The sequence below is a fragment of the Carassius carassius genome, chromosome 34, assembly GCF_963082965.1.
Source record: "Carassius carassius chromosome 34, fCarCar2.1, whole genome shotgun sequence".
Taxonomy (NCBI): Eukaryota; Metazoa; Chordata; class Actinopteri; order Cypriniformes; family Cyprinidae; genus Carassius; species Carassius carassius.
The window spans coordinates 1,594,654-1,618,197 of record NC_081788.1 but is presented as its reverse complement, the minus strand read 5'-3'; the positions used below and the strand labels follow the sequence as shown (position 1 = coordinate 1,618,197).

General features: G+C 39.1%; 1 protein-coding gene across 1 annotated transcript in view; it reads right to left on the bottom strand.

Annotated features, from left to right (window-relative positions):
• The window catches only part of LOC132114649 (ERC protein 2), a 54,554-nt gene that overhangs the window by 4,885 nt on the left and 26,125 nt on the right, over nt 1–23,544 (bottom strand). The window contains exons 3-4 of the mRNA XM_059522883.1: nt 17,226–17,393; nt 7,987–8,154 (exon numbers count right to left, since the gene is read on the bottom strand). Coding sequence (XP_059378866.1) covers nt 7,987–8,154; nt 17,226–17,393 — 336 coding nt within the window. The remainder of the gene's footprint in view (nt 1–7,986; nt 8,155–17,225; nt 17,394–23,544) is intronic.

Sequence of the window (23,544 nt, the reverse complement as noted above, 5' to 3'; positions counted from 1 at the left end):
CCCTGTGATGTCATCACAGAGTCCAGGTTCTCCTAAACCAGGGTTGTCAAACTCAATTCCTTTAGATTCAACCATAATTAAACCATAATTAAACACACATGATCCAACTAATCATCCATGTGTGAGATGATAATATAAAATTTAATAAATAAATATATATATATAATATAATAAATTAAACATTACCTTGTCATCGTGTTTTATAATTTATACAGATAACTGTTATATATGGCAATAAAATAAATAATAACCATATAAGAATAATGTTACCTTATTTATTACTTATATTATCACTTCATCATTAACATATAATATATATATAATAGTCAATATAACATATTGTAATATTTTATATTGTGCGCTATCTGTCACACCCTCTGAAGGCTCGTCTGCTCGTCACATGTGCACTGAAATGAACTAACCCTGGAACAGAAGTTGCTCCGGAGCAGGATATATTCAGAGAGAAAATTACTATGGTTACTTACATACCCTGAAAGTAACCTCCGATTTTAGAACCAAAAGCTGAGGTTATCTACTCCCTTATCCTCAAACATACCCAGTTAAGTCACATAACCTGTTTTTTCGGTTTCGGCCCTCCAGGAACCGAGTTTGACACCCCTGCCCTAAATGGTTATCCGCCTAGTGGCCACTGGCCCAAGCATCTCCTGCTTTTCTTTAAAGTTTCGAAATTGCCAGCTCAGAACAAAAGCCTTCTCGTCTGTGTTTCCAGATGAAAATTGACTGATACATGTACTGTAACGAGTTTTCTGAAATCAGTACTTTACTGTGGGCTAGTCTATGAAGTTCAGATGGAGCAAGAAGAATGGTTCACGTTATGGATTAGACAGAGGGAGTGATGTTGAAATGGCTGAGAATAAAGATATTCCCAGGGCCCCGATGAATACATGTAATTCCTTTGCTCTGGCACAAAACTGGACACATGCATTCAGATACACGCTGCTCTCACCCAGAGAGAGTAGTATGCGCACTTAAATCGTGTCTCTCCTCTCTCATGCGCTATAGATATTAATTATTATCGCACCTGAATTAAACGTTGTCAAAAGTTATCAACCAATCAGATTTCAAAGATGGATCTGTAATTTCTTTACTATTTAATACTATTTTGTCATAATTTTAAACATGAATCGGGTGTTTGAATGATTTGTAAACAACTTAGTTTAACAATTTGGTCAAACGATTTATCTAAAAAATAATATTATTCTTATATATATATATATATAGTGTACTTGGATTAAAATATATCTCAATATCCTCTGAATTAAGACAGAACTATTCAGATATGGGTCAGATGCACTATTCCCTACACCTATACTTTAGATTTGAAAACCAAATATAAACCTATAATGAAATTTTCATATTTGCCATAACATTAGCAACTGAATTATATTCTATGGGTGTAATGCATTTGCAGACGATGTAATTATATATAAATGTCATATAACTGTATATTTAATGTTTTCAGAGAAGAGTGCCATTGAATATGTAGCTAATATTAAGTGAAATGAAAAAAAAAAAAGGGCCGGCCCGCGGTATAGGCGGTATAGGCAAATGCTAAGGGCGCCACTCATCCATAGGGGCGCCAGACTGAGTAAACGAGTGAATTTTTATTTTATTTTATTTTTTTATATATTTTTTTTATAATAGGCTACTATTTAAAAACCATTAATTCGAAATACTACCAAATAAAGCAAAAAAAAAAAAAAAGTCCGGCTCTTCAATCTTCCCCCGCCCATCGAGTGCTTGAAGTGCGTCAGAAACAGAGCGCGCGCACGATCAGTTGTTGGTAATTTGTTGTGTAGCGTGCCCGACGCCGCATCCAATGTAGACAGCACTGCTTTTGTTAACACACAGCTCGTAGAAACGGGCCTGGCAGCTCGCGCCAGTTCTAGACACGGTGAAAGTTTCCTGATTGTGACGGAAGGCCGAATTTACATGGCACATTATAAATGAGCATAGTCTGCGATAGATACAGTGCCAAAAAGAAGAGAAGAGGATAAAGACAGAGGTAAAGAGATGTAGTGAAAGAACAATTTATTGCATAGGAGTAAGATACTATAATTTCATGGCTGTTATTTTTACCTTAAACTTAATGTTAGCAGTTGTTCTGAGTTCTGAGTCCCCAGACTGTGATTTTGTAAAATCATGTCAGTTTTAAGACGCATTTTTTATCACTTTTTTATTAATGTTTTAGTCTACAGTTGTGCAGTTTTGGGGGGATACAGTACAGGCCAAAAGTTTGGAAACATTACTATTTTTAATGTTTTTGAAAGAAGTTTCTTCTGCTCATCAAGCTTGCATTTATTTGATCAAAAATACAGAAAAAAATGTAATATTGTGATATATTATTACAATTTAAAATAATTTGTTTTCAATTTATTATACTTTAAATTATCATTTATTTCTGTGATGCAAAGCTGAATTTTCAGCATCATTCCTCCATTCTTCAGTGTCACATGTGACATCTGGTCTATCACATGATCCTTTAGAAATCATTCTAATATGATGATTTATTATGAGTGTTGGAAACAGTTCTGCTGTAATGTGTGTGTGTGTGTGTGTGTGTGTATGTATATATATATATATATATGCTAAATCATGAACACAAAGACAGGGTGAAATGGGCTGTGATGCATGGGGCGCCAGGTAAAATCTTGCCTAGGGCAGCAAATTGGCCTGCCTAACAGGAATGATATTAGAGCATTTATTGTTATATATTGCATCATTTACATCTATTTTTGCATTTTATTTAAGGAGTTGTTACTTATTATTGCCATCATCAACTGAAAATGTATTACAATGTTTTTAAATTCAGTTGAGGTATCTATCTGTCTGACATATTATGACATAACATTGATGTTTTCTATAAAGTCTTTAGAGCCTTTAGGTTATGTAAATCATCCAAGCACCCAATTCCTGGCCATTTCTATAGGCTACATTTCATTGGCATTGCTAAATAACATTAAACTGGAAAGAAATTAAAGATCTGTCTTTGATTGTCAAAAGAATTCCAGGTTAGTTCAGTCAGCCAATTATATTTCACATAGTATTTTCATCGTTCAGTTGTGGAGGTCTGATTGGTTAAGCTTTGTTTATATAGTGAGGTCTCAAACTCAATTCCTAGAGGGCCACAGCTCTGCACAGTTTAGCTCCAACCAGCTCAAACTCACACCTGCTTGGAAGTTTCTAGTAATCCTGAAGAACTTGATCTGGATCAGGTGTGTTTGATTAGGGTTGGAGTTAAACTGTGTAGAGCTGTGGCCCTCCAGGTGTCACAGTTATGGATTTCTGTTCTTTCTGAGTTTCCTTATTTGGTCATGTTCCTTTTCTTGTTTAGTTAATTTTCCATCTGATTACATTCCCAGTGTTTAAAAGTCTGTGTTCTCCATTATTTCTTTGTCCGCTATTGATGTTCGTTTATTTTGATTGGTCTTTGGATGTGCCCTTTTTCTCCTGTGAATCATTAAAATAACTATTTAGCTATCTCCTTCGTCGTGCGATTGATTTAAACTCCAGCACATATTACAGAATAGCGGACCAAAAAAGTGAGTTTAGCAGTGTTTTTCTTTCCCTTTTGTTTTGTTTTCCCCCCTACCGGTATGGATTTACCAGCTGTCCAACTCCTATGCCTGGAGCAGTTGGACCGTTCACTGGAGGACCATACTAGGGACTTTTTCGATCTGGCGTGCCTTACCCACTTCCCAGACCGCTCGCTCTGTGCTTTTTATTATCACGGCCTGAGCGAGCGGTGTAAGGCACGCCTGCCAGCGAACGGTCCCAAAGAGGATTTTGCTGCTTTCATGGAGTGGGTGCTGGAGAATAACAGATCGCCATTCACCGTCTTCCCCGCTGAGTAGGATATCTCCAGCCCCACTCCCGAACCAGAGACCAGCCAGCTGTCACCCGCTACACAGAAGTACTGCCTGAGCCCACTGCAGACGGAGAGGCTGAGCCCGCCGCGACTGAGCCGATCGTCGCCATGGAGCCTCGGTCAGTGTCTGACCAAGTGCGTGAGCCAGCATCATCGTCCGTTCCCGAGGGAGTTTTGGTGGAGATCGAGGGCTTGGAGGGAAGCCCCGCCCACACTCCCACTACTGAGGGTGAGCTGCAACTGGTCACTGGACAATACTATGAGGAACTTATGGATATTTTCCAGATGGATTTAATAGATTGGTTTGTGGAGGCATTACCCAATTCTTCTGTGTCTCCACTGGTTCCGCCCAGTCCTGAATCTCCTGTGTCTCCACTGGTTCCGCCCAACCCTGAATCTCCTGCGTCTACACTGGTTCTGCCCAGCCCAAGTCTTTCTGTGTTCCCTCCCAGCCTCCCTCTCCCGCCTCCTCTCAAACTAGCCAGTTCCTCAACCCTATCTCCGCTGGTGCCTGTCAGCCCCTCAGCTCAGCCTCAGTCAGCGCCATCTGGGCACTCTTATTCGCATCGGGACTTCCAGTTTCCAGCTCTGCCTTGGCATGATGATCCCCTGTCTCCGCATCCAGACTCAGAGCCCTGGACTCCACCTCGGTCCTTCAACCCATCGGCTCTGCCTTGGCACTTAGTTCCCTCATCTCCACCATGGCCCATCATCCCACCAGCTCCACCGGGCTCCCTCGTCCCTCCAGCTCCGCCTTGGTCAGTCGTCGACGATGATGCCGTCGACTCCACCATGGGCCGCTATCCTGGCTGGCCTGATGACCTTCTGGCTCCTCCTGCTCTGGGCTCCTCCCTGGCTCCTCTCTCCATCCACTCCACCCTGGCACATCAACTATGTTCCCTCTCCTTTGCCTGCCCCTTGCCTGCCCCTAGCCCGCCTCCTGAACCCCCACCCTCCATCCACTGGACTATTTCTGTCGGTGCGGGGATGCACCGTTCCGGGAGGAGGCGAACTGTCACAGTTATATATTTCTGTTCTTTCTGAGTTTCCTTATTTGGTCATGCTCCTTTTCTTGTTTAGTTAATTAATTAGCCCCACACCTGTTTCTGTTTCCATCTAATTACATTCACAGTGTTTAAAAGTCTGTGTTCTCCTTTATTCCTTTGTCCACTATTGATGTTCGTTTATTTGAAGTTGTTTTTGCATGTGCCCTTTTTCTCCTGTAAATCATTAAAAGAACTATTTAGCTGTCTCCTTCGTCGTGCGATTGATTTAAACTCCAGCACGTATTACACCAGGAATTGAGTTTAAGAATAATTACAAAGTAGCATATTTTATAGAGAGATGCATATGTTCATTTGCAGAAAAGGTCAAAATACAAAGATAAAAGAGATATAGTGAAACAAAGTAGCCACAATAACTAGTTTGTTAAAACAAAAATACAGCAATAAAAAAAATCAAGGAAAGACCCTGCACAAATCTGTTTTGAGACTACTTTTTAAAAGTGCATAGAGATAACCTTTGTTTAATTCAGGTGCAAAAAGAATTCAAATCTATAGTGCATAAGCAGAGAGATTTGAGAGGAGAGATAGGCGAGAGCAGCATGTATCTAAGTACACGCGTACGTTTTTTTGGAAGAGCAAAGGAAAGCCGCAGGCGAGCAGACAGATTTGTGCTCGTTCATTATATTAATGTGCTTTCATGCTACAATAATGTGCTCTCGACATTTGTCATTAAAATTAAAAAAGAAAATTTAAAAAAGTTTTATTTTATTTTGGTAAAATGTTTATGCATATTTTTCCATGAGTTTTTGTTGCATTAAAACAGTTTTGACCAGCAGGTTTCCCCAGTGTGTGGTGTTTCGAGCACTTCACAAGCAATTGATTTAATTGATTCTAAGCTTCAAAAAGGTTCATTTCTCACATCAGTAGTAATGGCTACTTTTTACTTAAGTACATGTCAGAGTCCATACTTCTTTACTTCAGGTTGAGTGAAAAGTGTAATCAGTACTTCAACTTTTACCAGAGTCTTTTTAAACATTAGTATATGTACTTCTGCTTGAGTGAAGAATGTGTGTAGCCTATTTTTTTCTCTGTGGCCAGCTATAAATGTGTCATGCCAGGACCAGTTGAGACAGGAACACACTTCTACTACTACTACTACGTCATCTACTAATACTTTACACAGTTTATTGAACTGAACAAGTTCTTTCTTACATGTGTCAACTCCCAACTGTATATGGGTGTAAATGTAATGTAATGTAATAGATGTGAATGTGGTAGTAATTGAGAGTTTCTGTGGGACTGGGAGTGCATTGCATTTGTATGTGTTAAACACAAGAATTTCTCTGCAGGACTCTAAACTGAGAGTATTTTTGTTTAAATTGAGATTGTTTAGCTCCAGTTATATATGCAGATTTACCACTGAAACAGCTGAAAAATTCAAGATTATGACCGGTCTAAGCTGCCCCAATTTGTACCACATCTTCTTGAAATAAAATTCAGAAGTGTGTTATTGAGATCACTCTACAAATGAAAGGCAGTGAGAGCAATTTATAACAATCAAATATCTGGATATCAATGATTTTCAATGACAATTTGGTATTTCTGGCAACCTGTGTGAAAGAGATTGTTGGCAATTAACTTAATGAGAAGCAACATGTACTTTATTTACATGACAATGATGCATTTGGTAGATCCTTATATCCAAACGTACAGTATATGCATTGTATACTGTAGTACACTGGTATGTCCATTCCTTGGGAATCTATTAACTTTGTGTTGACTTTTAGAGACTTGAAACCTATTTTAAATAAAGATACTTGTTTTACCAAGTTCAGGATTAAATCTGAGGATGAGTCTCACAAATCTTTATTTTCTCACAACTTACAAGGTTACATGACCATGCACAAACCCATTAAAGAGCAGTCACAATTTATGTCAGTAAAACAAGTGGTGTGACAAGTTACAATCTCACTGAAATACCTGTTGATTTTGAAGTTAATTATATTTAAATGCAATTTATCATCATGCAAAAAACTGAAAGCACAAGCTTTTATGTTGTAAAGCAAAATATAACACTAGAACTGCGTGTATTGTAGTTCCCTGACTGATGTGAGATTCATTAAAAACAGAAAGGTCCTCGAGCCACCTATGATGACAACCCTTAGGATAAACATTTAGCATGTTAATGATGAATGAATGACTGAATGATACATTTTTATCTAGCACTTTTATCGAGTATTGTTGTGCACCCAAAGCACTTAACAATCATGTGGGGGGTCTCTCCTCAAACCACCATCAGTGTGCAGCATTCACTTGGATGATGCGATGGCAGCCGCAGGACAACGGCACCAGTGCGCTCACCACACACCAGCTACAGGTGGAGAGGAGAGAGAGAGAGAGTCAATCAAGTGGTTGGGGATTATTAGGAGGCCATGATTGACAAAGACCAAGGGGGCAATTTGGCCAGGACACCAGGGTTACACCCCAACTCTTTACGAGAAGTGCCATGGGATTTTTTTACTGACCACAGAGAGTCAGGACCTCGGTTTAACGTCAGATCTGAAAGACGGTGCTTGTCGACAGTATTGTGTCCCCATCACTACACTGGGGCACTAGGACCCACACAGACCACAGGGTGAGCACCCCCTGCTGGCCTCACTAGCACCTCTTCCAGCAGAAACCTAGTTTACCCAGGAGTCTCCCATCCAGGTACTGACCAGGTTCAGCCCTGCTTGGCTTCAGTGGGCAACCATTCGTGGGCTGAAGGGTGATATGGCTGTGGCTTGTGATGCTAAAGTTTTATGTTTGATCTAGCTGGTCTTGCTACTAATATAAAGACATCCTGCATATGCATATGAAACATTATGCTATGGCTGCACAAATGGACATACATAAATGTATTATAAACCAGTAAGTTTTCAGCAGCTGTGTAGTATGTGGCTTTCTACAGATGTTTACCTTAGTACAGTAGGCTACTGTTGAATAAAGAATCAGTTTGTAAAACTGCTTCTGAGGGGGACAAAATGCATTGTCCTCATCATTAAGTGCATAAGTTCAATACTCACTGGTACATTTCAAATATGTCTGGTGTACCTTTTTCTGCAGGATGTTGATCTTCTTCTCCTTGACCTCCAGCATATCCTTCAGGTCACACATCTCACTGTTCAGTGTTCCCTTCTCTTCTATAAGATCCTGGGTCTGCTTGATCTTCTTGTTTAGGAATGACTCTCTCTCATCCAGACGAAGACGTAGAGCATCCACCTAATGACAAACTGTCCTTTAGAGGAAATTCAAACCTAACAATGGTAATCTTAAAGGGATACTCCACTTTTTTTGGAAATAGGCTAATTTTACAACTCCCCCAGAGTTAAACAGTTGAGTTTTACCGTTTTTTAATCCATTCAGCCGATCTCCGGTTCTGGCGGTACCACTTTTAGCATAGCTTAGCATAAAGAATGAAAGTGGACAAGACCATTAGCAATTCTCTCAAAAAATTTACCAAAGAGTTTTGATATTTTTCCTATTTAAAACTAGACTCTTCTGTAGTTACATCGTGCACTAAGACCAACGGAAAATGAAAAGTTGCGATTTTCTAGGCTGATATGTCTAGGAACTATACTCTCGTTCCTGCGTAATAATCAAGAAACTTTGCTGCCGTACCATGAGTGCAGCAGGCGTAAGGATATGACGCAGTGCCTGAAAATAGTTCCCGGCTCGGTAACTTTCAACGTGACCGGGACTAAGTTTGTGTAGTTTCAGTCGGCAAATTAGGTGAGTTAGTGGATTTTCCTGTGCGATTAGCCATGGTTCTGTGCGTAGTAAAGGGCTGTGATAGTAAGTCGAGAGGATACACTACCGGCGTCATGTTTCACAGAATACCAGTGAACAACAAGGAACTAAACAATCAATGGTTGGCTGCTCTGAACATTGATCTCAAAACACCGGTAGAAACGATCAAGAAATGGCGTGTTTGCTCAGAGCATTTTGGAGCAGATGACTATAAAGAAAACAAGGACAGTACGGTGCGGCGTCTAAAGGATACGGCCATCCCAACAATCTTCAGAGTACAGACAGGTCCAAGTGTATCATCATCACCCATGACTGTAAGTATAAAAAATTTATTTTCTGTTAGCTTGAACCACTTGATTGAAAAAGCACTGCCGACTGCCGTTGTCTTCCTGTGAAATGCAATCAATGAGTGCTAGGTTTGCTCGATCATTTGTCTTGTACAGTAACGTTATATAACGTTAGTAGTTTTGTGGTCGAGTTCAGGTGTGGTAAGTGAGCGTATTAGTTAGTTGAATTAAAGGAAACTTGTGGAATTTTCGGTATTGTTTATCTAAAGTTTCTATAGTATAACAGTTTCTATAGTACCTTGCAAGCATCCTTTTCCTAAAATTGAATTGTATGTTATATCATATTACCTATGCTGTTGAAAGACAGGTGTGTTGGACTTTTTTTTTTTTTTTTTGCTTGCATCTCAAAGGTATTGCCTCCATGAAATAACCTTTTTTTCTTTGAATTATCAATCAGGATGAGCTTGATGTACATCAGGATCTACCTGTACAGCAGGATCTACCTGAACATGAGCAATTCTTCAGCCTTTTTGCTGGTGTACCACAGTCAACCCCTCAGAAATCCAGACCTTCAAAAGAACTTCCAGCGGAGTTCAAAATTCCTTCACTGTTGCAGCTGACTACTCCAGCACAGACAGTGACATGCACAAAGCCATTTGCTGCCCTGGCACCCACATGGACACAACTGGTAGGAAAATGAAACTTTACCCTCTGTTCTAGTTTTTTGTAATGTGTTATGAATGAAACTCCTAAAATTATTTGAAATCTCTATAATTTGTAGGACACTGCATCTTCGTCCAGTGTCATTGCTGTGTCCAGTCCAAGGAAAAGTTTAATATATGATGTGAGTGTCCATGTTATATGTCTGCTATCTATAATCCATAATGAAAATATTATTAGTTTTTTGCATTGTTCTGCTGACACTTATCTATAGCATTATGAAATTCAATGGAGAACAGTCAAATAATTGTTTGTTCAAATCATTTCTATGTGAGAAGACAAATACTGGAAGAGAAACTAACAATTTCAATGTTGAATTGTTAATAACAGGAAAAACACACATCTTTAATGGACATCAGTTCATCATCAGCCTTGGAAATCAGCATGTGTTCAGAGCCTGCTGCCGATCCTTCTGATGCCAGTTTTGCTCCATTCACAAGCCCCTCGACCTCTTCCACAGGTCCATGAGGATGGAATGAGAAAAAGTGGATTGTGAATGAGTCAAAACTCATGGAGCTCTTCCAGAAATGCTCCACTTGTGGAGCTCTGATCTCTCAGGCAGACCAGACCATAGTAACAATTGGTTGCAGAATCAACGTGAGCTGGAAATGCAACAACGGACATACTGGACATTGGGATTCATGTCCAAACACACGTGGAATGCCGGAAAATAACCTACTAGCAGCAGCTGCCACACTCTTCTCTGGTGCAACATTTACAGACATCGCTGACTGGGCTGGGCTCTTGAACTTGCAGCTACCCCAAAAAACGACATACTACAACATACAGGCAAGCTACCTCATTCCGGTGATTGAAGCAGCATACAAGAAGCGGGAAAACATCATAAAAGCGCAACTAATCTGCCAGACTCAGGATGGTCAGGGAGTGCAGCTCTGCGGAGATGGGAGGAGTGACAGCCCAGGCCATTCATGCAAATATACCACCTATTCCTTCATGGATGACTCCTCCAATCAGATAGTTGGTTTTGATCTGGTTCAGGTAAACAAATGGTCACAACACTAGAATAAATTTACTAAAAAATGATGTCTAAAATTTCATAATCTGTAAAATTGTTCCCTCTAGGTGTCCCAGGCCACAAGTTCCGTAGCAATGGAACCAATGGGCTTCAGGAAAGGGCTGGAGAGGCTCTTGGATGAAGGCATTGACATAAAAGTGATTACAACGGATAGACATCCATCCATCAGAAAACTGATGAGAGAAGAGTATCCTAACATCATACATCAGTTTGATCCATGGCATGTAGCAAAAGGTTAGTCTATTACGTAGTAGAGCACAACCTGTTGATACTTATTGTGTGAATCTATTGAAAATTTATTGAGTTAATTTTCAGTAACAATAAATTAACTTATAACATAGCTTATGTTACTATGATGGCCATAATGGCATATTCAATTAATTAAAAAAATGTATTACTGTGTTGTCTATTTCAATTTACTTTTAAAACTGATCAATTGCCCATATCAATGCACATTTAAAAAAAAAAAGGCAAGCATTGATGGGAGAGTCATGGTCAGATGCATATTTCAGTAGATTGAAGGATCAACCTTTTCACATTTCCAGGTTTCTCAGAAGTGGAAGTTGTCATAGTTGCATAAAAATCTATAGACTTACAATAATAATGTACCCTTGTAATTCAGGAATAAAGAAGAAGCTGGTTTCTGCTTCCAATCGAAAGAGTTGCAAAGAACTTGCTCCTTGGGTGAGGAGTGTGAGCAACCATATGTGGTGGAGCTGTTGCTCATCCAAGGGAGATGCAATGGTACACAATCATACACACACAAATCCTTACAAAATGAAAGTCTAATTGATTGCTCTTATGCATGCTGTATAGAGGTGTAATGCATAGTGACATTGCTGGTTATCACAAATCATGCAAAAAAGTGGGTTTTCCAGATACTTTGAATTAATGTTATCACTAAAGAAATTTTCTGTCTGGCCTCTTATGTTATTGTCAGGAATTGCACAGACGATGGAAATCAATACTACATCATATCTCAGGGGTCCATCGCTGGGAGGAAAATGGCATGGAGTACAATTGCTACCACAAAGAGCTGACAAGAGAGCAGCAAAGGACGAAGAAATGGTTGTCCGTGGACTCCCCTGCCTACAAAGCCCTGATTGAAATAGTGGTGGATGCACGTCTACTGAAAGACCTGGAGCAAATGACGCTGTTCAAACACACAGGTATGTTTACGAAAAGGTTTGATGTGCAGGTAGTGTAATGGCCAACTAAATTTACTTTCAGTGGGAAGTGTCTGAGAAAGTGATATAAAATGTATAATTATTATGGTCCTTCTAATCATTTCAAAAGACACAAATATTGAATTGACCCCAGTCCTTACAATGTCAGTCCTGCGTAGATCACGCACATGCACACAGTTATTAATTTTTTTTTCCCTGTTTTACCAGGACAACTCGAGGTCTTTCATAACGCCCTGCTGAAATACTGTCCAAAGCGTCTACACTTTCATTATTCAACGATGCAGGCACGCACAATGTTGGCCATTATGGACCACAACGAAAACCACTCTACGCAGCGTGAACAGGCAACAACAGCAGCTGGTAAGGCATAAAAATATTACAAAATGCCAAGGTCTTCTACTACCATACAGTTTTTATCGATACATAATCTCTTGGCTTATAAATACAGTATGACTGAGCAAATTCATTTTTAGTAAAACAAAAAATGGGCTGGTATAAAAGGCCTATAAATTCATCATAAATATCCTAACCATTACAGACTAACTCACAATACCCTGCTGGGTGTATAATTTCAGGCCTCCCAAGGCACAATGTTGTCTATCAAAGACAGTCTAAGCAGTGGATTGCCAGACCCATCTATAAGACGACAACACAAACATTCATAAAAGGTCTCATGGAAGGAGTGATTGAAAGACGATTGGATCCCACTGTCAAATTCAAAGATTCGTCATCCCATCTCAGAATACCTCATCTGGCAGCTAACATCGCCTTACAGCCAAAACCCAGCAAGGAAGATGTCCTAAGAGTGTACACCTCAAGGTTCAAAGGTCCATCAGAGAAGCTGTGATTGCCATCTGAAACTCAGAATGAACACAAACCCGCTAACTCCCCATAGACCTTGTATCGTTCAGAATACACTGTGACTTCACATCATATATGCATACGTATAGTTTGTTGTTTTATTGTACAGTTAAATAAATGATTGCATTCTCAATTTGTGATTGCCCTTTGGTTTGTAAACATCATCTAGGCTTATGTATTTTACATGTATTTTACAAGTAAAAGATGTTAGATATCATGTTGTGCATATGGTCACAACAAAACTAAACAAAACCAAATATAAATGTTGCTATACTGTATTTCTATAAGTTTGTAGGTCATGTAAAAAAATAAGGCTTCACTTATTTTCTAGGTACATGAAGGCAAAGCTTTATTTAGACAAATTATGACAACTCACATCTGTGAGAGTTAATAATATGGTAAAGTCTGACAGTCAGATGAGTAAATGTCTAAACAGACTAATGTTATTACTGATAACATAACTAACAAGCACAAGAACACATATGTTTCACACTCAAAGCTTGTGCAACATAAAACAGAATATAATCTTTATAATCCACCAGATTGCAAAAATGTATTAGAACTGTAAGAAGCCATAAAATCAGAGCACTTGAAATGTAGGCCTACACAACAGTAACAGTACCTATAGTATATTTATTGCATCTTCTGCTTCTTGAAATCCTACATAAACTCCTGACTCTGATGGATATTTTCGGCGAATGGCACCAACCACACACGATGGCAATGGTTTTCGGTTGCCTTTTCCTAAAGTATCTCCCTTCAGGGCCCACTCCATAATAATGCGGTACGACACCAACCTGTATTGACTGAGAAGATAACACATTATAAATATAAGCTTGAAAATGCATGCTGACAGAATGCATTCTAAATCGTTGACTCATGCATTGTAAATGATTGCAGGAATCACTTACTCTAACGATAGCTGGCCGTCAGGTCCACTCGGCACGGGACGTTTTTTCCAGTTTATTTTGTCTAACCGGAAAAAAAAATCGACCACGGCAGGATGCAGCATCGCTAAGAAGTCCTCGGATGTTGCGACACATGCAACTTCCTCATCAGGTAGATCGATCCTTGCCATTGATGGCAAAACCTGTTCCCACTCGTTACAACACAGGCACTCACTTTCGGTCGGCATGGGTTGACAAGCCCCACACTTACACCACCAGTTCAAATCTGCTCTCCTACTCCCTTCTGTCCCAGTCTGTTCAGCCATACTTTGTTGCCTTTCATGTTCCAAAAGCTCATCTTCAGTATATTCCGGTTCAAATAGATACGGTTCGGGATCTGAACCAAAGTATATGTCCTCTGAATCGTCTCTCACAAATGTCTCCATGCTACAAGGCACGCTCCCTGTGCAAGCAGGTTGTCACGTTGGTTATGTTGACGGAAGGTAGCCTATTTTCAGTCATATCCTTACGCCTGCTGCACTCATGGTACGGCAGCAAAGTTTCTTGATTATTACGCAGGAACGAGAGTATAGTTCCTAGACATATCAGCCTAGAAAATCGCAACTTTTCATTTTCCGTTGGTCTTAGTGCACGATGTAACTACAGAAGAGTCTAGTTTTAAATAGGAAAAATATCAAAACTCTTTGGTAAATTTTTTGAGAGAAATGCTAATGGTCTTGTCCACTTCCATTCATTATGCTAAGCTATGCTAAAAGTGCTACCGCCAGAACCGGAGATCGGTTGAATGGATTAAAAAAACAGTAAAACTCAACTGTTTAACTCTGGGGGAGTTGTAAAATGAGCCTATTTCCAAAAAAATTGGAGTATCCCTTTAATATTTCGTAATATATATATATATATATATATATATATATATATATATATATATATATATATATATATATATATATTATAATCGTAATATTTTTTTTCATATAATTTATGTTGGTTTTCCTATAGAAGACTCCTGGTACATATAATTATATTTGAGGGCCTGGAAGAAAGAACACTTCTTGTCATATCCTTGTCTATAGTATGTGTCTGGATGCACGTCACTTAGACTATGGATGATTTCACTACAAAGAAAAAAAAAAGTTCTCTCTCCACCTTCAATACCACGACTTAGGTGTCCTTGAGCAAGGCATCGAACCCCCAACTGCTCCCCGGGCGCCGCAGCATAAATGGCTGCCCACTGCTCCGGGTGTGTGTTCACAGTGTGTGTGTGTGTGTTCACTGCTCTGTGTGTGTGCATTTCGGATGGGTTAAAGGCAGAGCACAAATTCTGAGTATGGGTCACCATACTTGGCTGAATGTCACTTCACTTCTTTTTTTTTTTTTTAAAGCTGACAGAAACTGTACAAACTGTATATTCTATGGCCCTACACCAACCCTACACCTAACCCTAACCCTCACAGGAAACTTTGTGCATGTTTACTTTTTCCAAAAAACTCATTCTGTATGATTTATAAGCGTTTTGAAAAATGGGGACATGGGTTATGTCCTCATAAGTCACCCTCTCCTTGTACTAGTAGTAGTAGTAGTAGTTTTTTTTGCATTATTGACACACTGTTTTCCTAATGAATGCTGTTCAGTTGCTTTGACACAATGTATTTTGTTTAAAGAACTATATTAATAAAGGTGACTTGACTTAATTCCTGTGTCATACCCATGTCATTATACAAAGTTGTGTCCTGATATGTCACAAAAACATGCCCCCCCCCCCACACACAGACTATCTTGTCTAATTGCATAGGTGTAAATTGTCAGACTTGAGTGATTTTAGGTCATAGTAAAATATATGGCCCTAACAAATGCCCTCAATGTTCTCTGAATGCCCCTGCTGAAAAATGTTAGTTGAATTACTTTGCCCCTCTGACTTATGATTCAGAAAGGTTCCAGAAATTCCTGCACACCTGTTTTTCAGGTAAATAATTGAGGGATATAGTGCAGTTAAAAACTAATGACTACATAATTTAGGATGGTTATTGTTATTGTTATTTTAGAAGACACATATATTCAAGTCCAATATATAGGCAGGGCATGCAGGTTACAGCATTTCAGGCTATTAAAAATGCAGTGAGAATGTGAGAACTGAGGGTTAGGTTACTCTTCACTTGAGAGTCTCACCATTCAGTTTTTAGACAGTGTCTATTTGCATAGCTGCTACACTGTGATGTGGAGAGAAAAAAAAACATCAAAATTCTCATATTATGGTGCTTTGGCCTCAACTGGATTTTCAGACACAGTGTTCTTTCTATTTAATGTCTTCTCCTCATTAACAATAACACCCCCCCCCCCTCCACCCCGGCAAACACAAATATTTTCTTTGTATATAGAGACAGTCTATAGACACCCCCTCAGTCCTGTCAGAATTAAAATATTTTGCATTCATTTAATTTATGTAAAAACAGAAAATGCGTTCAAACTCCATATTCCTTTTGAGTGGTAGTGATGGGATTTATGGCTCTTTGAGGGGATCCGGATCTTCGCGATCCGTTCCTTTCAAAGAGCCGTTCAAAAGAACGGCTCTTTTGGCTCTTTTACATATTTAGTCAGTTTTAAGAAGCCAGCTTGGGGGCATCTCAGTTTATCCTGGAAATAATCACTGGGAGGAATGATGAGGTGAGATTTGTAGTCAAATAATTAAAACAGATATCACACACCAATATCTGAGTTTGAATTATTCTGAAATATTGATTATTACCTCATTTGTCATGTGTGGACTATATTCCATAGGGTTGCACAAATCCCTCTGCTTAGACAGTGACATCACTATTTTGGATTTACCTTTAGTACAAAGTGTGTGTGTGTGTGTGTGTGTGTGTAAAGCTACGTTGACTTATGTTATTCATACAATACCTACTCACGAATAAACATCAAAAACAAAGCCGGCTGCAATGAATTTCTGTGCAAAACAGCTTTTACTACAAACACTTCCACACAAGAACATTTTGATAGAAAACAAAAAATATTTAAAGTAGATAAAATTAGAATAAATAAAATGGAAATGTCTACATACTACATACTATTACTACTGTAAACTTTGCAAATAGGACATCAGCCCCTTCAAGTCAATGAACAATAACAAAGTGGGCTGCAATGAACATGCACAACTAATAACTAATATCATCACGCTATAAAGGGTTTGCCTGCGCTGGGTGCGCCCCTCCCCCTATAACTGTTCTGTCTCGCGGAGGAGCTCATTTGTGTGCATCTGTGTGAAACACGCATAGGAAAAAAGAACGACAGAAAGAACGGCTCCCCTCCAGCCGCGACTCGGCCCCCATCGTTCATGTTTATGAGCCGTTCAAAAGAATCGGTTCGTTCGCGAACGTCACAACTCTATTGAGTGGTCCGTGTGAGCTTTAGAGATTATGTCCACATAAAGGGCAAGCTGAAGATTTTGATATCAAAATAAAAATGACATCACAGTCAAATGCTGTTATTTACGGGTGTGAAAAGTGTGACAGAGGTGTGTACATTTATGTTTTATGGAAATACTTACCTCTGCCTGAAGGATATTAGCTCTATGTTCTTTGGCTATGAGAGATTCCTTCAGGACTTCTATGTGCTGATTGCAGTCCGAGTTTTGATTGCTCATTGTGTCAAGCTTAGTTTGCAGTGCCATCGACTCAGACTCTTTCTTCACTACTTCCTGTTTCAGCAAATCAATCTGAGACATAAAGAGAAATAAACAGACAATTAAAAATTAAGAACGTTAACACAATGAGGGGGGAAACATAATATAGAACTAGGAAAACATTATAAAAATTATTTTACTAGAGAGATGAAACTGTGACCAAGCAGAAAATGTGTTCTGCATGTTGCCTTCCTGCCTTTGATCTCTGTAAATTATATTATTTGGAATTTGTTAGTTTAGATTTGTTTGTTATCACATTTTTATTTTTGAAAGTAATATAAACAACACAATTTCATAATCAGATTTTTGAACAATACATTAACTTATTAAACATAGCAGGGTGACCAGTTTTCTTCTGACACAAATGAACGAACGTGATCATCATACCGGCAATAGATGTAAAGGAGTTCTCTCCAGAAAGTTATCCATAAACATTAAGGTAAAACTGCTGTTTGGCCAGTAGTAGGCAACCTGCTCAAATGCTATCCTAGGGAACAATTGCAGGTAGCAATTTAACTCAAACATGATGTTCTAGGCAACCCAGATCAAGCTCTTTCCTAGTGGCACAATGTTTTCCACCAAATTCTGGCACTTTTCTCACTGATACTGCAGTGCATGATGCTACCACGAGCTTTGTATTTTTGCCAGTTCCAGAAAGTCCACTGCTATGGGGCGCCATTTGTAAAGCGGCTCACGCTAAAAAAAAACAGCAACATTGTAACATTTAGCTTCAAACAATGTTTAAAAAACTGGTATGAATTTTTGACAGTCCATTTTTAGCACATTTACAACAATATTTGTCAACTTAGAGATATTTTAAATAGTTAAATCTAAATATTAAATGTTATACCTAAATGTTGAGGCCCGACCAGCAGCTTTGGGCCTTTCAATTGACGTCTCAATCTCCTGGGGCAATGAACTTCATGAGCTCAGGGCTTTCATAGATGTTGCATTAGCTGAACAGTTAAAGATTCAGCCTATTACTCTCCATAATCCTCTGACTGTTAACGCATTGAACGGAAGGCTCATAGGTTCTGGCCAGGTAAGCCAGTTTACCACATTCCTCCATTTTCAAGTAGGTTCACAAAGAGAAGAGAAAGTTTATTATTATTATTATTATTATTCCTGCTGAGTTCCCTTTGATCATTGGGTATCCTTGGCTTGCTCTACATAATCCAAAAATTGACTGGTCTTCCAACCAGATAAGTGAGTGGGGGCATAACTGTGTGTCTGGCTTGTCTCTCTGTCATTCTCTTGAGCCACAAGGAAACTTCCCTAAACTCTAGAAAATCACCCTAAAGTCACCACTCCCATCCACAGAGATGCTGGCTATTTCTGGCTATACACTTAATGTATACACTTAATGTACACTTAACTGGCTATGCGTTCTATATTAGACTAACTGAGACTTGTCATGGCACTTGTATAATGTTGTTGTTCTCTTGTTGTCCTGACTGCTTCTATTGTTCTCATTTGTAAGTCGCTTTGGATAAAAGCGTCTGCTAAATGATTAAATGTAAATGTTCTGGACTGAGACAAGTGGCTTCTACAGATCTCTCTGCCTTTCCCGAGTTATCCCGTATACCCTAAGAGTATGCAGGCCTCTGTGAAGTGTTCAGCAAGGAATGTGCTGCCTCTCTTCCACCCTATAGACCTTACGATTGTGCCATTGAACTTCATCCTGGCACTTGTCCTCCTCGAGGGAGACTATTCTCTCTGTCTGCCACAGAAAGAGAAAGACACATGTAGTTCTGAACTGGCCTCAGCCTTGCTCTGTAAAACAGGTACAGCACTTTCTTGGTTTTGCAAATGTTTATAGGAGATTTATAAGAAATTTCAGCTCTATTGCAGAACCCCTTACAGCCCTTACCAAAATAGACCTCAAGGCCATTTCAATGGACAGAAAGGGCTAATCAAGCATTTGAGCTGCCCAAGCACTGCTTCACCTCTGCACCCATCCTGACTCTCCCCGATCCAGAGTTGACTTTTGTAGTAGAAGTTGGATGCCTCAAAGTGGGAGCTGTGTTTTTTTTCTCTCAAAAGGCCAAGAGGAACAATAAGCTTCATCCTTGTGCTTTTTTCATGTTGACTCACTCAAGCAGAAATTAATTATGATATAGGAAAGCGAGAGTTGTTGGCGGTGAAGCTGGCACTGCAGGAATGGAGACACTGGCTAGAGGGGGCCAAACACCCATTTGTAATTTGGAATGATCACAGGGACTTCATATACATCCAGGAGGCTAAATGGCTGAATCCATGCCAGGCCCAATGGGTTCTTTTTTTACTGCTTTGAGTTCATTCTCTCTTATCAACCAGGCTCAAAGAACTCCAAGCCTGATGCCCTTTCGAGACAGTTTGACATGCCACATGTGGAGGACAGCAGGGACGTGCACAGACATTTTGAGGGGCAGGGGCTCAAGTGAAATAAAGGGCACTTCTCATAATTAGGTTTTTTTTTTTTTTTTTACAAAAAAGTATATATATATATATATTAACGCAACTCTGACTTCCTTTTAAAAAAAAAACAGTAAAAAGTTAATTAATTTTATCTTCCTCAAACTCACGCAATTGTTTCATTTTCAAAAGATGTCTCAAAATAATCAGTTCACAGAAACCATGGTCTCCTTAGTATTCATAGGTTTATAGAGCAGCAAAGGAAACCATTCCACAATGTGCATGTTTTGAACACATTTTCTATGCTACTAGTTTCAAGTATATATGAAGAGTTCAGATGCAAAAGCCTCTAAGTGCCATCTGAAATTTTCTTATGAGCTTTTTTTTTCAAGCTCGTATTTAAGTTCAGTAATTTAACTTAAATGACAATTAATAGGTAATTTTCATTGCCAGTAATGTGAAATAAGTGAACATAAACATACAAGCTTGATAAAAATGATCCTTATTGAAGGAAATTTCAGATGGCACTTAGAGGTTTTTTTATCTGAACTCTTCATATTTAGAATAACCTAAATAACTGCATCAAACAGAGGGGCGTGTTTTACTAATAATTTGTTTATTTTTGCACAAGGCACTACATCGTTTTAATTATTTTGGTGTTATCAGAATACATAACACTTTAAAATTAAACTTACCAAAATAATTGAGTAAAAATTCAATAAAAGCCAATGTCATGTATGTATTTGTGGTGGTATGGAATACTATTTTATAAAGGTTTCGAGGAAATAAAAAAAGTGAAATTACTTTAATAGTTAATTTATAAATATTGTTATTTTTAAAGTTTAATGTTAACTTATTTCTACTCAGTTTTATTTATTAATGTACCAGATGCAGTTACTCAGATTTACTACATTTTTTAGAGTGTATCCTCCATCTGTTTGCATCTGTAGATTTCTTCTAAATTCACCAATTTAGATTTCTACATTTCAGGGGGAAAGACTCTTGATGTAAGTCAATAACTGGGGACGTTCTGTATGCAAATTAGGCGTCAACTAGTTAAAATGCGCACATTTGCATCTAATTGACAGGGAAATGCAGGTAAATAGGATAAACAAAATAACTAAAGCATATCACCTGGTGGTGATATATGCTTATTTTATTAACTTATTTTATTACGTGGCTTGGTTGAATTCCAATGTAGAATGCGGTGTGTTATAACCAACAGACCGCTGTGAGGAGTATAACAGACCGTTGCCATGAAAAACAGAGCGTTGCTATGGACTCACAGGATTCTGACTGTAGAGACGGAGCGGACTATTTTCTTTAGCGGAAGCAATACAATCGGGTTTAACAATCGGGGGAGAGGGAGAGGGAGCGCTTCAGAACTCCTGACCTGAGATACTATATTTCAATAAATATATTTGTTTGACAGGGAAGCTGTGTGCAAACAGAAATATATATTATTTTTCAAAAATAAAAAAAAGCATTCCAGAAAAAAGGGCACTTTCTCTCCAGGAATAAAAAGGGCAGGTGCTCAAGCCCCCTTTCATGTCTATGTGTGCACGTGCCTGGAGGACAGACATGAGCCAATCTGCAACACGATCTGATGTCTTGCAGTGGGGACATGCATCTCCTGCAGTCCGCACCCAAAATAAATAACCTTAAGCCCACCCTCAAGGTCTACTCCATTCTTTACCCATCCCAAGATGCCCATGGTCTCACATCTCCTTGGAATTTATTAATTGGCTTCCCCAAATCACAAGGTAACACAGTCATCTTGGTGGTGGTAGACAAATTCTCAAAAGCATGTAATCTGATACCTCTGCCTAAGTTCCCCACACCTTGTCAGACCGCAGAACTCATGATGCAGCATGTCTTCAGGACCCACGGGTTTCCTCAGGACATGGTCTCTGATCAGGGGTTGCAATCTTCTAGGTTCCACCCTCAGTTTAATGGTCAGACAGAACGGGTCAACAGAGAAGGCCCTCAAGTGCCTGGTGTCCAATAATCATGATCAATGATCTGGGCTGATTTTTCTCACCCTACACCATTTTTAACACCCTACACCATTCATATTTGGGCTTGACTCCATTTGAATGTCAGTTTGGTTTGACATTCACACCTGACGCTACTTGAGCGAATAAATCACGCTATTCACGCGTAGTTGGACGTTTGAACATTTTGAGTTTATTCGATTCATTTGAGCATGAAACTAACTTCACAACAGACGCAAATTCATATCATGGGAGGGGCTTCTGCCAGTTGAGTTCACACAGCATTGTGATTTCAACCACCATATATTCGGATAATTTTCAAAATATTACTGTTATTTTTTCATGAAATGTAGTTTTAAAAGTATTTCAGGCAAGAAAATAGTTGTTTTAAACTCAAATATTCAGTTAATTTATAAAGACTGCACCTATTTAAAAATGTGTTTTGCCGATTTCGGAGACGATCAGCTCCACGCGATCAATGGGAGCTCAGTGCTCATGTAACCGCCTAGAGCAATCTCAGCTCGGCTAGTCTTCTGACATGTGCCGCTGGCTCTGATGTCTCTTAAACATAAAATATAATTTGTTTTGGGTAAATCTAACAGGAAATGCTAATGCCCAAATCTTTGGTCTTTATTCAATTAATCTATTTCTTCCAAGCAAGATCCTTCTTATTACTGTTTCTGTAAAAGTATGAAGTATCATACAGCTCTGGGTATCCACATACAGCAACGATGACTTTGTCCTCCATTGTTGTTTCAGATTTTCCCTCTGCTCACTACGGTGTAATCACGTTACTACTAGAGCAAGCTCTTGATTGGTTAACGCGGTGCAAAATTTTGCCAAAGTTCAGATTCAGGTTCTATCACGCGAATCGCGTCTTTCGTGCCACCTCATTCACGTGAATCACACCGCAGAATGTCTTTTCACATCTTTGCATTGACTTAACATGTAAATCACTTACACTTAATCCCTCATTCGCATCTGGTGTGAACGCACCATGAAAGAGGGTCTCCTGTAAGACTCCTCCTACATACTGTGAGAACTCTCCGGGCCACTAGGAGGCACTAACGACTGTAAACTCTTTAGTTAAGACTAATCATTAAGTTAATTTTTCCACTTGTATTTTGACCTATTTAAGTTTGGCAGATTCATTGAGCTGTGTTCAGTCTTGAGCCTACCCAGTATGGATTACCTGAGTTATAGAACAGTTAAGTTATGTTTTCCTTTTAGCATTTGACCTACCTTATGTCTTGTTTTGTAATGCTGTAACTGATCTTTTGTTTATATTTGACTATTGAGATCAAGTAAAGACTGCCTTCTTTAGAGTTACCTGAGCCCCTGAGTTTGCCCTTCCTTTTACACATGGGTCTAGGAAACTGTTTTTCCCCTTAGACCAGAGGTAGGTAATTAGCTTTTCCTGACTGAGAGACCCGGGTTCGAGACCCGACCCAGTCACCTTATGCCAGTCCTTTGTGACACAATGGTATCCTTCAGGACATACATTTTTGCCATAGGGTTGACAACTCTGATTCAAACTGATGAGAGATATACCAGGCCTGTTTTTGGTCTCCTCCTGCAACTTGTACACTAAAATAATTTCAAGAAATTCAGGTTTAGACATTTAGACATAGTTGGACTTGTATCTGTCATGAAGCACATGTAACAATGCTCACAGGCCTTGGTCAACATGTGAAGTGAATTACAACATTTTTATTTTATTTTTTTCACAGTTGATGGCAGCGTGTCCTTCTCTATCTCCCGTCAAAATGGTGTTTTCATTTTTTTTTGTCATGTTA